The 15,767-nt window shown below is 40.8% G+C and overlaps 1 protein-coding gene across 1 annotated transcript in view; it reads left to right on the forward strand.

Annotated features, from left to right (window-relative positions):
- Positions 1 to 15,767, forward strand: part of LOC136373455 (connector enhancer of kinase suppressor of ras 2-like) — a 329,371-nt gene that overhangs the window by 190,711 nt on the left and 122,893 nt on the right. Inside the window, 1 exon segment of the mRNA XM_066338352.1 lies at positions 2,741 to 2,860. Coding sequence (XP_066194449.1) covers positions 2,741 to 2,860 — 120 coding nt within the window.

A 15,767-nucleotide genomic window follows, 5' to 3' on the forward strand; every position in this document is an offset into this window, starting at 1 on the left:
AAAATAACAAACGTTACAAAAAACAAAAGAAAAGCTGCGCACAGGTGTCCGAGAAAACCTCTGACACCCTGCTAGAAACACTCTAAAAAGCCCCTTAGTTCCTTTGTGCTCCTTCCTAAATACTGAATGTTTTAGGAGTGACAATTTGTCTTTCTGCCAATAGGGAGAGGTACAGGATTTGAAGAACAGTGAAAAAGTTCAATAGATGTCTCTCTCTTGGCACTGAACCAATTACTGTCATAAGGGTAGCAAAATTTCTGGGTTTTTTACCATATAAGAAATGCAAGGAGTGAATTTTAAACTTTGCCCTATATGGAAAGCACTTGCTGGGTGTGGGAAATGCATTCCTACACCCACACATTGAAATTATTTTTTCAAAAAGTAAGGCTGCTATAGGAAAATAAAATTCCTTACTCTTTGACATAATTTCTGATTAACTATATCAGTTGCTAAAATTTAATGTTCCCCACAGTAATGCTCTCTGTTATAGCTACAGTTAATTACAAATAAAAAATAATTGGTTTAGGTTTAGAAGCTGCACAATATTCTGTATAGTTAATATTCCAACCAGGATGGCTGGTCAGATCCATAGACCTGGTGCATCACTGGTTGTCAGACTGAGCATTTTGTGCCTTCAGAACTCAAAAAATCTGATGACAAAGTGGAACCTTATTCAAGATTATTTATTAGATATTTGCCTTTAAGTTCAAATACTTTATATTTTCCTGGTACCAGCACTGAAAACCTGTACTAACACTGAGATAGGTTTAAAGCCTGTGGTGAAAGGGAACTCTCAAAGGATTTACAAGTTCAGATAAGCTTTTGACAAGCTCTGCCCAAGTGCTCGACTCTTCTTTTTTCTTCTTTTTTTTAAAGCCTTTTGCACATACTCTGCTTCCATTGGGGATTAAAATCTGTCATAAATCATTGATGTGCTGTTAAATTTAGAAAGCGTGCAGTGACTTTTAGAGAAAAAACCCTTATTATTGCAAACCTGGGTATGAATAGAACTTTCAAAAGCACCTGATACCTTCTGGGATTTGGGGTGTGTACACACACACACATATATATATATATATTTACACCTTTTAGCCCACAATTCTAACTGTGGCAGGGACACCTTCCATAGACCAAACTGATTTGATTAAAAACTTCTTTGTTGTGTATTTTGCTAAAAAAAGTAGTTTAATGAGGCAACTCTAAGGTTAAAGCATTACAGTAGAAAGTAGAAAGTGTTGTTCTCTCAGGGATTTAGTCTGCATCTAATCTGGGCAAATGCTCTCAAATTTTGAGGCATAGAGAGGTTTTCAGTTGGAAATTATGGTAATATCTTGACATGCCAGTGATTAAAAAACTGGATAAAGAATGTGCTCACACACAGGGGCACCCACTCCACTGGAAATTTTTTGAGTTTCCCTATCTCTGCTGGGAGAAGATGAGACCCAAATTCTGCTCAGGGGTTCTGGTCCCGAGCTGAAACTGCTTGAAATATTTGTGGAAATGGTGACCTTTAGCTGCAGTCACACACACCTCAGTGGGATGCTTTGCATCTTGCAGCTGATACAAAATCCAGATGCCACAGCCAGGGCTCCAGAGTTGTCCTTGGATTTCCAGATGAGTAACTGCACAGTAAATGGAAATACAACCGATAAATTTAGGCAGTTAACGTATTCATTGTGACAACTTTATTTGTTTAACTTCTGTGGATAGTGTCATATGAGATATTAGAAAGCCTCATGCTTTTGCAAACGCCTGAAAGAAAATTTCCCTGAAGGGATTTCACTTGAATTTGCTATAATTAGGAAAAATGAGAGCATAGTCCCCAAAGCAAAAAAGATGCACACAGCACAGCCTCGACCAGAAACCCATTCTGCAGTTCTGTGAAATGAATTCTTTCACATTAGGTTCAAACATTTTCAGGCATAGACTTTTTGAAGGAGTGTGCTTTAAGCAACACACAGAAATTTGGGAATAAATCTTTCTACATGAATGTTTTCTGAGAGTTCAGCTCAGCTCCTCTCTGACCTACAAACTCTGCTTTGACAGATGGGTTTAATTTGTCAGACCCACTGCTACTGTCCATGCAAGGGGGCTCCTGCTTTGAAGGTGTTTCTGTGGATTTGCATTAAGATTTTGAGATCGTTAGCTGGAAGGCAGGATAACAAAATCATTGCATAGTTGTAGTGATGTAGAATATCAGTTAAAGGATGTGTTCAAAGATGCGTAAGAATTTTACTTCAGGAAATGGGTTAAGGAACTTCTCTGACAGGCAATTTTTAACAAAGAAAATTTTCCAAGTTGAAGAGCAGAATTCACCTAATTATCACAGTTGGTAGGGATTATGTCATTGTTTGGTAGACAAAATAGGTTATTCAGTTGCATAAGACATTTATTTTTACCTATTTCACTCTGCTTCAATCATATTTATAATCATAAGGGTAAAGTTCATTGAGTTTGTTCTTTTGTTTTTAAACTGCACATGGTTGGAGTGGAGAAGATAGTTTAGAGATACAGATATTCTTCTACAGCAGAACTGTTCATACATGTACATTTTCTTGGCATATATGGATGTTTTCTGTTTCCGTAACCACTTGCTCTTGACTTTCATACGCCTGTAGTTTTTACAGTGCTAAGAATTAAAATTATCTGTTTATTCTTGGTTAGTTCTTAAAATAAAGACTTCTCCACTTGTAGTTCCAGTTTGATATGAGGGATTCCACTGACTTATTTTTCTTTGTAGTGTAAAACCCTGTCTGGGATTTGTGACCACATAATTTCGCTGTCATCTGACTCTCTGGTGTCCCAGTCAGCACATCTCGAGGTCGTTCACCTCACCAGCATCATGCCTAGTGAGGGGCTGGTAAGTAGCAAAGCAGTTTCAAGTTTAACTCTTAGAATGCCCAGCACAATCCTCATTTCTTCGGGGCAATTTGGTTTTTTAATTTATTGAGAAATCAAAATGTATTTTCATCCAATGTCCTAAATTTTTTTGGTAAGCTGAATCAGATTTCAGAAGGTGATTTAACTGACATTTATCTAAACAAAGGGATTGTTTTGGGTTTTTAAAAATTAAAACCTGTTTTACCTAGGGCTTTGCGTGTAACTGTAGTTAAATCTATGATCCTTTGATAGCCAGATGGCAGTTTTTGGAATGCACTGAAATAATCCCCAAATGCAAACATATGCAAATAAAGTTAACTAATGTCATTAATGTGCTTTCAAAATGATTAGTGGAAGGTCTGTGTCTTGGACTTGCATAAATAGAGTTATAGTCCTCCCTAATGATTACTTCAAATGAACCTTTCAGAAGTATCACTCCAGGAACAAAATAAATATCTTTTATTTGTAAATTGTTGCTCACTGAGCTGCCTGGTTGTAGTGGTTTGAAAGTAAAACCAGTGAGAGACTCAAAGTCAAAAATACAATTTAATAGGAAGAAGGGAAAAAAAAAGGTAAAATAAAATAAATCAAATAATGCAAAAGACCACTGACAGAGTCAGAATGCAATCTGACACCCTATTGGTCAGGGTGTTGGAAACAGTCCAAAAATAAGCCCTCCTGGAGTGGCAGATGTGGTCTTGTTGGAAGTAGAGATGGTTCTGTAGAGAAAGAGTCCAGAGATGGGTCTGGTCTTCCTTTGGGAGTCCCGTGGGAACACTGGATGTCTGGTGACACCTGTGGTTTCTTTTTATCTAGGTGGAAATGCTTTGGCTCCTCCTCCCTGGGTAGAGCATCTCACAATGGGATGATGTAATGTGTCATGTCATTGGTGAGCTTTAATGGTCCATTAACAGAAGATATCTCCATGGAGATAGTGGGAGGGTGAACAGAGATAAGAAACAATGCCCCACCCAGTTTTAACATCTGGCTTGTTATCAGAAAGGCAGTCACCCCCTCCCTTCTGGAGTTACAACAGATAAAGAAAACAAAACACCTCACACGTCCCCAAACGAATTTCAACAGATGGAATAGAATCAACTTTTTTTTTTTTTTTTTTTTTTTTTTTTTTTTTTTTTTTTTGTGGTTACATAACCCAAGACACTGGGTGGATGGCTCTGGGCATCCCAGCTGCTCTGCATTAGTGGTGGGTCACAGCAGTGAAATGTTCTGCAGAGACAGTTTCAGAATTATTTGGCTACAGCTTTTAAATATTAATGTACTGATACCTTTTTTTGGACAATGGATTTTTGTGACATTTTAGTGGTTGGTGGGTAAAGATTTCTGCCTCCCCTCTGTAGTCCCTTACTTTGCAACCATTTTATATTGGTGGGCTGTAGGATCATAAGGATTATGCTTGGGAACCCAAGATCTCAATAAAAGCTGGAGTGGAAGGTGGCACTGCAGGCACTGGGATCTTCTCACTTGCTCTCCGGGCTGCTTTTCCCAGCACCATTTCCTAGACTGCCTTAAGCTGCCTTCTCAGAATTATATTTATTTTTATTTTCTCTCTACAAGAAGAGTAATTCAGGAATGTTGCTTCTGAGTTGAAGGAAGCAGTTTTAGGAGGAAAAAACAGGGGGAAGGGAGGAGTGAAATTGGCAGCCATGAGGCTTGTCCACAGAAAATCCCCAAACTGACAAATCAAAATCCATTTGAATACCACTCTGCACCTTGTGACATGTTTCCTGTTTGTAATTCAGCATGATTTACAGATTTTAAATTTCTATTAGTTGATACACTTTGTATTATTCCAACATCATCTTCTTTGTTCTGACATTGAATAGCAACAAATGTCATACGCAAATACTGTCAGAGTTACAAGGGCATAATTACTCTGAGGTATGCCTATTAATCTGAGAATGACATATTTTAATAACATGAGGGGGTGTTGTGTGTCTGCACAAGTTCACTTTATTCTTAGGCTGATTTAGTCAACAAAGAACATTACCACAACATAAACCACATTTAATTTTAATTCCGTGGCATCGCAGATGCTCAGCCCAGTGTGTAATCCTGAGCACAGATACAATTTCCTTGCTGTGCTGCTGCATCCTTATGGCCAAACGTGTTCCCTTTATGGCCCAGTTTCCCCTCCAGGTCGGATTTATGCGTTAGTGCAGGGTACTCAGGAAATACAAGTCAGTACATTTGCACGAGATATGCTGTGAATGTCCCAGTGCTTTTGACTTGCATTAGGATTACTACACCCTGCATGACTTTCCTTTCTATGCAGAAATGTGATGTATTTCTGCTGGTCTAATCAGGGGAAAGTTCATTATCAGTGCTGCAGAGAAGCTGAACACAGAGATGCATTTTCCTCAGAGATGATGGAGCACAATAAGCAGGGCTTGGTGTTGCTGATGCTTCCCATGCAGTGATGGCTCTGTACCTAGGACAGGGAGTAGACTGGTGGTGGTCAGGAGTGGAATCTACCCCAAAACTTGCATTTCCTGTGGGGAGCTGAGATTTCCTGGTGTGCAGGCTGAGGCAGTTGTCTGTCAGGAGATCTTGGCAGGAACTGCCCATGAAGTGTTGGAGTGTGATTTAAGCTCTGGAGTGACTAAGGTGAGAGTTGTTGGCTGAGATGTTGGGGCCTTTCATGTGGTTCACATTCCCCTTTTTTCCTGGTATGTGGTGATGCATGTTTTGGATTTTACTTTGCTTGTTCTTGTTATATGAGTTATTTCCAGAAAGTTTATTGTTAAAATGGTTTGTTCTTTGTACCCCCCTCCTGTTCCTTTCCCTTTGTTCATCCCCAAGTTGTTTGTCAAATAGTCGTTAAGTGTCAATCATTAGTTACATAACCCTCTGGTCCTGTCAGTCCCTCTGGGGCCTCTCCCTGCATCCAGAAAATTCCAGGAGAGGTGTCAAGTGATTGGGCAGAATCAAGGGGGTCCCCTCCCAGTTGGTTTTGATTTGATGTTGCACCTGTATGTTATGTTAAGAGTCACTCCTTACTTTTCTGTTATTGGTTTGTCACTGTACCCCATCCCTGAGACCCACCCCCATTTATAAGTTGCTCCCGTCACATTCTCAGGGTCTCTTCTGACACAGAGCCCTGGGGTGAGGATCCCCCTGATCCAATAAACTCTGTAGCCCTGTCTCCGAAGAGTCCCGCCTTTTATCTCCTGCCTTTGCCACGTCCCTGCTTTTGGTCAGCCAAGAACCCCCCAGTGTCGTCGTGATGCCAGGGCTGGCTGAGCCGGGCGACACAGGCACTGCGAAACTGGTAGAACTTGAGGCAGCCAGGACCTGTGCTGGAATGCTCCTGGCTGGATGGACTCAAGCTGGAAGAACCCCTGTGTGGTTCTCCATCCACAACGTGCCCACAAGTTAAGAGCCAACAAAAGAGCAGTGAGTGGTCACTGCTGACAGAGGACACGAGACAAATACTGCAATCAAAATTGCCTGGCAATTTCTCCTTTTTTTCCCCCCATTTTTCTCTTAGATAAAGTGAAATCACAGTGAATGAGTGAGTTTTCTGTGCCTAATTGTGAAGGCGCTGTAACGTGTTAGGTTGGAAAGTTCCTTGTAATCAATTTTGCTGACACTGTGTTCTGTTTACAAGAAAATATGAAAAAGGACTATAAATGGTAATAAAAGAAAAATTATGTGAAAAGGAAAAGAAAACATTAATCAGAACCAAATATAGAACAGAGTAATGAATTACAAATGGCTTTCTCATGCTTGTATAGCAGATTTTTTCCACAGGATATCTGCTCCATTCAGGAGAAAAATGAGCACTATTCAGTGAATGGAAAGTATTCAGAGTTCCATTTTTATCTTTATCATTCAGTGTAGGGGTTGAGGCCTGATTTACCACACTTCAGCTAAGCTCTGCAGTCCCTGGAGTTACTAATTTCATCATGAGTTGTTTTATTTATTTTTTTATATGGCCATACTGAGTGCTTCACAGACACTAATTAATTCATCCTCACAACACACTTGGGAAAAGGATACTGTAATTTTAGTTTTAGAGGTAGGAAGCTAATGCACAGCAATTGGTGTCAAAATCACCAAAAATGTGGTTTTCAAGAGCGGCTTACTGTACAATTTTTCAGAACATTTGTTACTTTTATAGCATAAATTTAAAACACAGACTCTCTTGGGTTTAAGTGTAGCTCTGATTTTCAGAGCTACAGAGAACAGGGTTCATCCAGGGTTGACACCTAGAAAACAAACGCAATTATTTGCCATTGGAGAAAAGTGTGTTGTAAATCATTCAGACTTATGAAAGAATTCAGTGATCTGGAATGGTATTCAGCTGACTAAATTATGAGTCTTCCCAAATTTTCAAAACTCCGTTTGCAAACTTTTTATTACGTGCCTTCTAATTTCTTCCCCAAATGAGCCAAGGAATTCTATTGACATTGCATAAGCTCACACATAAATGGAATTAATTTCTGGGTCCAAGTCCACGCAGTTGCTGCACGGAGTCAGAACTCCTGCAGGGCAGTGTCTGTGTGTTTAATTGTGTAAATAAATTCTGGATCATAAAGCATTTTCACAAAAGGGACTCTTAAGTCTTTGGAACGTGCATCTTCAGTTCTAGCATTTTCTAACTTTCAGTCTGTGCTTTTATGAGTTTATAGTCACCCTTTTTTTTTTTTTTTTCCTCTCTAAAATACCTTTTTTTGCATTCAGCTTTGCCGCGGTCGCAGGAGAATTGTCACGAACTGATACGGTTTAACGGCAAAACTCAGTTTATTAGAAGCATTTACAGAATATATAGCACACCTAATAAGCTCATGCATAAAACTAAAAGCAAGCATAGCATTGGTCAGTGAAGGGGTGAGAAAGTAACACCCAGCTCTGCATTCCCATGGCTTCTGCTACACCTTTGACAGTAGCCAGAGGTTACCTCCCTGGGAGCCCAGAGACACCAGGCCTCTGCCTTAAGGAAGAGGGCTGCAGTAAAGATAAGGCTGCTATAAACATAAGGGTTGGTCACGTGTCTTGAAGTTATCCTGCTGCAGAGTGTTTATATGACCCTTCTTAGACAACCATTCCTCTACATATCCTCCGTTTTTCTGTTGTGCAAGCATAACATGGTTAAATGATTGTTTAACAATTTTCATAAGCATATTTTGTAAGCATGACATCAAGCAAGGCAATACAAGCAATATAAGGCAAATTATAAGTAAAATTATCAATCTCATCTGTAATATCTTCTTCAGCCAACCGGTTATTTCTTATTGACTAAATTTTATTCTAAAAAAACTCATCATTTTTTTTTTTTTAAAGTTGCACATGTTGTTTTAGGTCTTGCAGCTTCTGGTGAATGGATTTCGATTGGGTCTGGAGATTCATACAGCACATTCCCTCAAAATCTTCAGAACTCATTCTCAGGTGTTATATCTGTGGCCATGGTCAAGTTGCACTACGCACTTTTTCTCTCATTGCAATTGCCCGTTGCATTGATATACAGGCATGACTGGGCATGCAATGACCCTAGTATTTCTAGTGTCTGTGGTCACTCCCCATATGGTAACTTGTCATCTCATAAGTCATAGTTCAGAGTGCAGTTCTTCATACTCCGAGTTCTGGATCTCCCACAGCGCTGTAGCTGACTCCTGATTTCAGTAGTAATAATGCTCACCTCAGTGTCATTAAAGGGTACACCAATCAAGCACGTATGAAAGGGCGACTCTGGTTGTCAATTACTAAAATATTATATCATTGTCCCAGATTCTGCAACAGCTGAAAAACTCTTTTTCAGGCAGGGTTTAGGTAGCCTCCTCGAGTAAGGCTTTCCAAGTTTACCTCAAAAGTCTGTTTAGCTGTCATATCTATAAGGTCAAATTGTCAAGTCAAAGTGACTTGTATTTAGTTTTTGTTGTGCAGAAAACATCTGGATTTGCTGATGAAAACATCCCCTCCAGTTAAAGTCAAAGTGTGGCCAGGACTTTGGCTTTATCTTAGAGTGATATCTCTTAAAACATTTTTAAAACAAAACTCTTAACAATAGCAACAATAAAATAATCAATAAATCATGTCTTTCAAATACCTTTTTCAAACTTAACTTACTTATCTTACTTATCTTAAATTACTTTTTATTTTAAAACACAAAAACTTTACAAACAACTATAAATCTATTATTACTTAAACTTTAAAAACCTTAATCTTAAGTTATACTTATTAAAGCTTAAACTTAAAATAAATTTTATTATTATTTAAACTTCATAAATCTTAAATGTAACTCATACTTAACAAGTCTTAAACCTAAAAACTTAAAAACCTTAAACCTAAAACTTAAAAGCTTTAAACTTAAAACAAACCACATAAAAATCATTTTTGAATACCAATAAAATACTAAAACACAATCTAATTTGGATTTAAGTACATCAAATCATTACAATTGAAAATTCACTTTTATTTCAACAAAATGATTACTGCATTTTCTTTTGTGTACTTTGCTTGTGATTATGGCACCTGCATTGCAAGCATTTAGTGGTATTTGCATTTCTCCTTCTCCTGCATGAGGAGTGGGGGCTCAACTCTTGTGCTGAAGCTGAAACTGAAGAGCTGGAATTCTGTTCTCCGCTGATCATGGGGGGGTGGGGGGCGACATCATCCGCTGTCACCTCTCTCGCTGCTGCCGCTCTCCCCCGCTTTTCTGTTGCGGTGCTGGGCTGGGCTGTGCTGTGCTCGAGGAGGTCGCCGCCGCCTCTCTCACTGCCGCCGCTGCGGGAGCTGCAGCCGCCGCCTCCCCCCGCTGCGTTCCGCCGCTGGAGAGGGAAGGGGGTCGCGCCGCTGCCTCGCTCGCCACCGGCTCGCACTGCGCCTCCTGTGTCGTCCCCACTGCCAGCCCCCCTTGTCGCTCTGAGCTCTGCCTGACCTCTCGTGTTTCACCACGCCCTCAGGGTCTGGTGGCTGTGCCACTTCATTGATCGGTCAGTTCGTTCTCAGAGCTGGCGAGAGAACTTCCGCTCCTGAAGCCATGTGGTCTATTGTCTGGCAAAATGCGGCAGGCATTGTGCCTTTCTCGGGACAGGGGCTACCAACACTGAAAAAGTTCGCAGTTTGGAGGACTTTTGCATCTTTTTGCGTTATTCCTTGTCCTGTTAAAAGCCTGAATGGTGATTTTAGCAGTCTCGGCAGCCTTTGTTTTCGGCCGAGAAAGTCTCCAGGTAATTAAATTTTTTTCCCAAACCACACCGAACTCCCGAGCCGTTTTTTTGTCCTTTCCGCCTCCAAATGATATAGTCCTACAGTATTTCTCCTATTTTCTCCACTCTGTCTCACTAAACATGAGTGATGGTCTAGCTGATTTTTTGTTTTGTTTTGTTTTTGTTTTTGTTTTATTAACCCACAGGGCAGTCATTGTCTTTAATTGTTTCATCTCTCTTAGAGAGAATATTTGAGATGAGCTAGGTAGCTGTCTGAAACTTTTTACTCATATGTTTTCCCTTCTGTTTTTTTGTTTGAAGTTCAGCTTCCCGCAGCCGTGTTCTCCACTCAATGCAAACTCCCGCGGCTCCACTTTTCAAACGGGGCGGTCCCGCCTCCAGGCTCCCAGCTCCCTGCTGTTCTTATCCTCCGGCTGGACGCGCTGGGCTGCTCGTAACTTATCACCGAACCCGCACTGCTCAGTTCATGGATCGTATGGGGATTCAGAAAGAACCCCTGAGCATCTCTGTAGGTTAGCAGCCCTGGGAGCTTTTTATGCAGATTTATGTTTTTAATTTGACGCTTTTCTAAAAAGCAAGTAAATAATTCATATGCTGCTTGCCTCTGTTAAAAACGGGTCAGGAGACCTGCTCCTTTGAAAAGCCTTTATTAGTCAGCTCTTTAAAGGGGGAACTCGAGGGGTCGCCTGCGCCGCCGCTGCTCCTGTCGCCGCCTTCGCTCCTGTCGCCGCTGAGGATCAGGTGTCAGTCGGACCTTCTGCTCTCGCCGCAGCAGAGTCGGGAGGCTCCGATCTCGCGGGAATTCCCGGCAACCCAACTGGGCTCGTGTGGTCTAGGGGTGTCACTTCTTCCCAGTCCCTTTGTGGTCGTGGCGAGGCGGCAGAAGCAGAATTCAGTCTTTAGGTAGCTGAGGGTCTTCTCGGTGTTGTAGTGCCTCCCTTTTTACCTGGATTTGGTGCTGGGTCGCGGCTTTTGGGTCCGCTTGCCGGCAACTGTACTTCGGTTTTGGAGCGGTGCACCATGGAAGTCCTTGGATTTTCCTATTAGGCGGGGCCGGCAGCTCGAGGAGCCGGCGGGGAACGGCGACAGCCTAGCCCGACGGAAGGGGAAGGGAACCCGGGGTTTTAGAGGGGGTATACAACTTGGAATGAGATTTTTGAGGGTACAAACTTTGGTACAAACAGCTTAACAGACCGGTTTACAACTGGCATAATATTTGAAACAGTACAACTTTTTAACAAATGGCAGACTGTGTAAGAAAATGGGAATCTCTTACATTTTATTCATTTCAGTCCCCCCTCTATTTCTTTGATCGGGCCTTTGCCCGCATCAATTGACAGTTTTTTTTGATTCATGGGAGTATATCTTTTTTAATTTCTGGTATTGGTTATATATTCTTTTGGCTTTATTCAGTTCTTCAGTTTGGGGTTCTAGTCTTATTTTAGTAGGTTTGGGGCTTGCTTGAATGGTTGCAGTTCGAATTAAACAGGGGAATATGCAGGGAAGGAGTAGGGAGCTGGCAAGGATGCTTATTACAATAAATAAGTCAATTGGTAAGTTTTTATTAAGGGGCTCATCAATTTCATTCAGTGGCTTTTCTTTTATTAAATTTGCAACTCCCTTTGGATTGTCTAAATTTTTTTGGTAAAACAATTCTCTTATAGGGCACTCTCTAGTTAGGTGCTGCATAAACGTTGCAGCAATTTTTACCATCCAATATTGTTTTTCATTTTTTTGGCAAGTAGATACTTGGGTTATATTAAAACACGTGGGACTCACATGAGTGTGAACTCTTATAAGGGACTGCAGATTCTCTTCATCATAGATGAGATGGTAGCCCCTAGAGCATGTTCCTTTGGCATGTTTGCTTATTAATGGGACTATAATTAGTCCTCCCAAGAGTCCAGTATGAACCATTATCTCGATCTCACCTGGTCTTGCCTCTTGGGTTAGGGAAGTGGGATAGTCATTCTTAGGGCATGCTCCTTCGGTGGGTTTGCTCATCAATAGGACTATAATTAGTCCTCCCAAGAGTCCAGTATGAACCATTATCTCGATCACACCTGGTCTTGCCTCTTGGGTTGGGGAAGTTATTTAGCTGGCCTTATGGAGTTTCTTTCAGTGTGCTCCCACTTGTTCAGTTTTTGATTAGGCTTTCTGTGGTGTGCCCTATAAGAGATCTGTAATGATATTATTATCACAACCTTTTTAACACTTTATAATAACTTAGAACAACAACTTACAGAGAACATTTTATGATCTAATTGGGCTTTGGTCGTTTCTTGAAGGTTATTTTAAGTGTGTTTGGATCTCTAATGGTAGTCCATTCAGAGGGAGTCTCTGCTGGGGTAACAGAGTCACTGGGAAGTGGCAATGGTCCTTTTACTCGGGATATGTGTGTCCAACCCTTTTCTTGGGTTCTCACTGCAGTGTGGGTTGTGAGCAGGACCTGGAATGGACCTTCGAATTTGGGAGTTAGTGGAATGGTATTCCAAGATTTAATTAGGACCCAGTCCCCTGGCTTTATTTGGTGTACATCCGCATCTAAGGGGGAGGTTTGAGGAAGATACCCTCTTCTCTTAAGATCGGCCAATGTCTTTCCAATTGTTTGAATATATTCTTGAGTGGTTGCCTCCCCTTCTAAATAATTTGCAGTGCTGTAAGGAGTTAGTAAGAAAGGGAGTCCAAACATCATCTCATATGGTGAAGCCCCTATGTCTGACCTTGGCCGAACTCGGATTCTCAAGAGCGCTAGGGGCAGACATTTTAGCCAATTCATTCCAGTTTCTGTTATCAATTTAGTCAATACATTTTTGAGGGTTTTATTCATCCTCTCAACTCTCCCCGAGCTTTGGGGATGCCAGGGTGTATGCAACTGCCATTTAATTCCCAAGGCTTTAACAACATCATGCAGGACTTGTGCTACAAAGTGGGGGCCTCTGTCTGAATCGATGTTATTTACCAGTCCATATCGGGGGATGATGTGTTCTAATAGTATTTTTATTACTACTTGTGCTGTTTCCCTTTTTGTAGGGAAGGCTTCTATCCAATGTGTTAAGTGATCTACTATAACCAAAAGGTGCTTATATCCCTGTACTGGAGGCATTTCTGTGAAGTCTATTTGTATACTTTGAAAGGGTCTTAATGCTATTTGTCTTCCTCCTGGTGTGGGCTTTTTCATTACTTTTTGATTTACTTTTTGACAAATTAGGCATCCTTCAGTCACTGCTTTGGCTAGGTTATAGATTCCAACACATAGGTGTTCCCTCAGGAAATGATCACACAACCCTTGGGTGCCCCAGTGGGTTAAGCTATGGATTTCTGCCAGTATTTTTCGAGCTATTGCTTTATTTAGGAATGTTCTTCCATCTGGGGTCAGCCATTCCCCCTGCTTCCCTTGGTGTAAACCTAACTTTTTTATTTCTTTTAATTCATTTTCATCATATATTGGTTCACTAACTTTGTTAGCTGGTACATCATTTAAAGTAAGAATTTTTATTGGTTCTCCCAGCCTTTGAGCTGCTAGTTTGGCTGCTTGATCAGCTACTTGGTTGCCCTTTCCTTCAAATGTGTCCTTTTTTTTGATGTCCCTTGACATGTACAATTGCTATTTCTTGGGGCTTCATAAGAGATTCTAATACCAATTTAATTAATTCTTTATGTATCAGATTTTTCCCCTTTGAATTTAGGTAGTCTCTTTCTTCTCAGATTTTTCCAAATGTGTGTACTATTCCAAATGCATATCTCGAGTCTGTGTAGATTGTACCTTGGTCTTGTTCTAATAAATCTAATCCCCTCTTGAGGGCATAGACTTCACAACACTGGGCAGACCAATGGGGGGGCAGTTTTTCTTTTTCTATAACTTTTAAATTGTCCCTTTTTGTACCTTCGACTATTGCATAGCCTGATATTCTCTTTCCCTCTATCACCCTAGATGATCCATCAATAAATAGCACCCTCCCACATGGTAGAGGTGTATCTTCAAGATCTTCCCTTACTTTTGTTTGTAAATCTATGATTTCCAGGCAATTGTGCTCTAAGTTTGGTGTGGGTTCCCCTGAGAGGAACTGGGCAGGATTTAGACTTTTTGATGTGATTAGCTCCAAATCACTGGTGCCGGTTAAAATCACTTCATATTTTAAAATTCTAGAGTCAGTCAGCCATTGTTGAGCCCTTTGGCTCAACACTGTCCTGAGATCATGGGGTGTGTGTGCAATGATTTTTCCCTGCAGTGTCAGTTTTTGTGCTTCCTCTACAAGAACAGCTGTGGCTGCTACAGCCTGGAGGCAAGCCGGCCACCCTCTTGCAACTGGATCCAAAAGTTTGGAAAGATATGCGACAGGCTTTTTGTGTCCTCCCCATTCTTGGGTTAATACTCCATAAGCTATTCCCCCTTCAGAGTTAATGAATAGGTCAAACTTTTTCTTAAGGTCTGGGAGACTCAGGACAGGGGCTGAAGACAATTTTGTCTTTAGGTCTTTCAATTGTTCTTCATCCTTATCAGTCCATTTTACAGGTTCAGGTTGGACTAACTTCTCATAGAGAAATTTAACACTTTGGGAATATTTTTCTATCCATAGCTTGCAATAACCAAATAGTCCTAATAATTTCCTTATATCTCTTTTTGTGGTTGGAGCTGGGATTGAGAGTATACCTGAGATTCTCTCAGGGCTTAATTTTTTACACCCTTCCCCAATGAGGTGTCCGAGGTATGTGACTTGTGATTCTACAAACTGTAATTTGTTCTTTGACACTTTGAGGCCTTTTTCTCTTAGAAAATTTAAGAGATTAATACTGGTTTTTTTCACTTCATCTTTCTCTCTCCCCGATATTAGGAGGTCATCTACATACTGCAGGATTTGTACATTATTTTTAGGGATAAACTGCCTTAGTAACTCTTCTAGGGCTTGCCCGAAAAGGTTTGGGCTTTCAGTGAACCCTTGAGGAAGACGAGTCCATCTTAGTTGCTGCTTTCTCTTACTTTCAGGGCACTCCCATTCGAAAGCAAACCAATCTCGGCTTCCTTTTGCCAAAGGACAGGCCCAAAAAGCATCTTTTAGATCTACTACAGTAAACCAGGAATGTTCTCTAGGGATCCTGCTCAGGAGTGTGTAGGGGTTTTGTACCACCGGGTGCCTGGTAATTGTTTTTTTGTTTACTTCTCTTAGGTCTTGCACTAATCTAAACTTATTTTCTGCCTTTTTTACAGCCAGAATAGGGGTGTTGTGGGGTGACATACAAGGTTCTAATATTCCTTCTGTGAGTAGATGGGTTATAATTGGGGTTAGTCCTTTTTTCCCTTCCAGAGAAATAGGATATTGCCTGACCCTTATAGGAGGCGTATTTTCTTGCATTTTTATTTCTATAGGTGGGATATCTAAATATCCATATTTTCCCTCCTCGGCCCAGACTTCTGGCTTGATTTCTTTCAAGTCTCCAATAGTCAGCCTCATCATTTGTACTACCATTTTTCCTTCTCTAGGAAGAATCCCTACTCCCAACTGAACTTGCAGGTCCCTTCCCAGCAAGTTACTGTCTATTTTGGGTAGATATATTAAATTAGTGACACATCTCTTGGAATTTCCTTTAATTTCTATATTTTCTATAACTGAGGCTTTGAAAGGCTCCCCTTCTGCTCCTAGGACTTCACAGGTTTTTCTTCCAATTGTAATTCCAACTGGAAGTCGGTTAATACAC

The sequence above is a fragment of the Sylvia atricapilla genome, chromosome W, assembly GCF_009819655.1.
Source record: "Sylvia atricapilla isolate bSylAtr1 chromosome W, bSylAtr1.pri, whole genome shotgun sequence".
Taxonomy (NCBI): Eukaryota; Metazoa; Chordata; class Aves; order Passeriformes; family Sylviidae; genus Sylvia; species Sylvia atricapilla.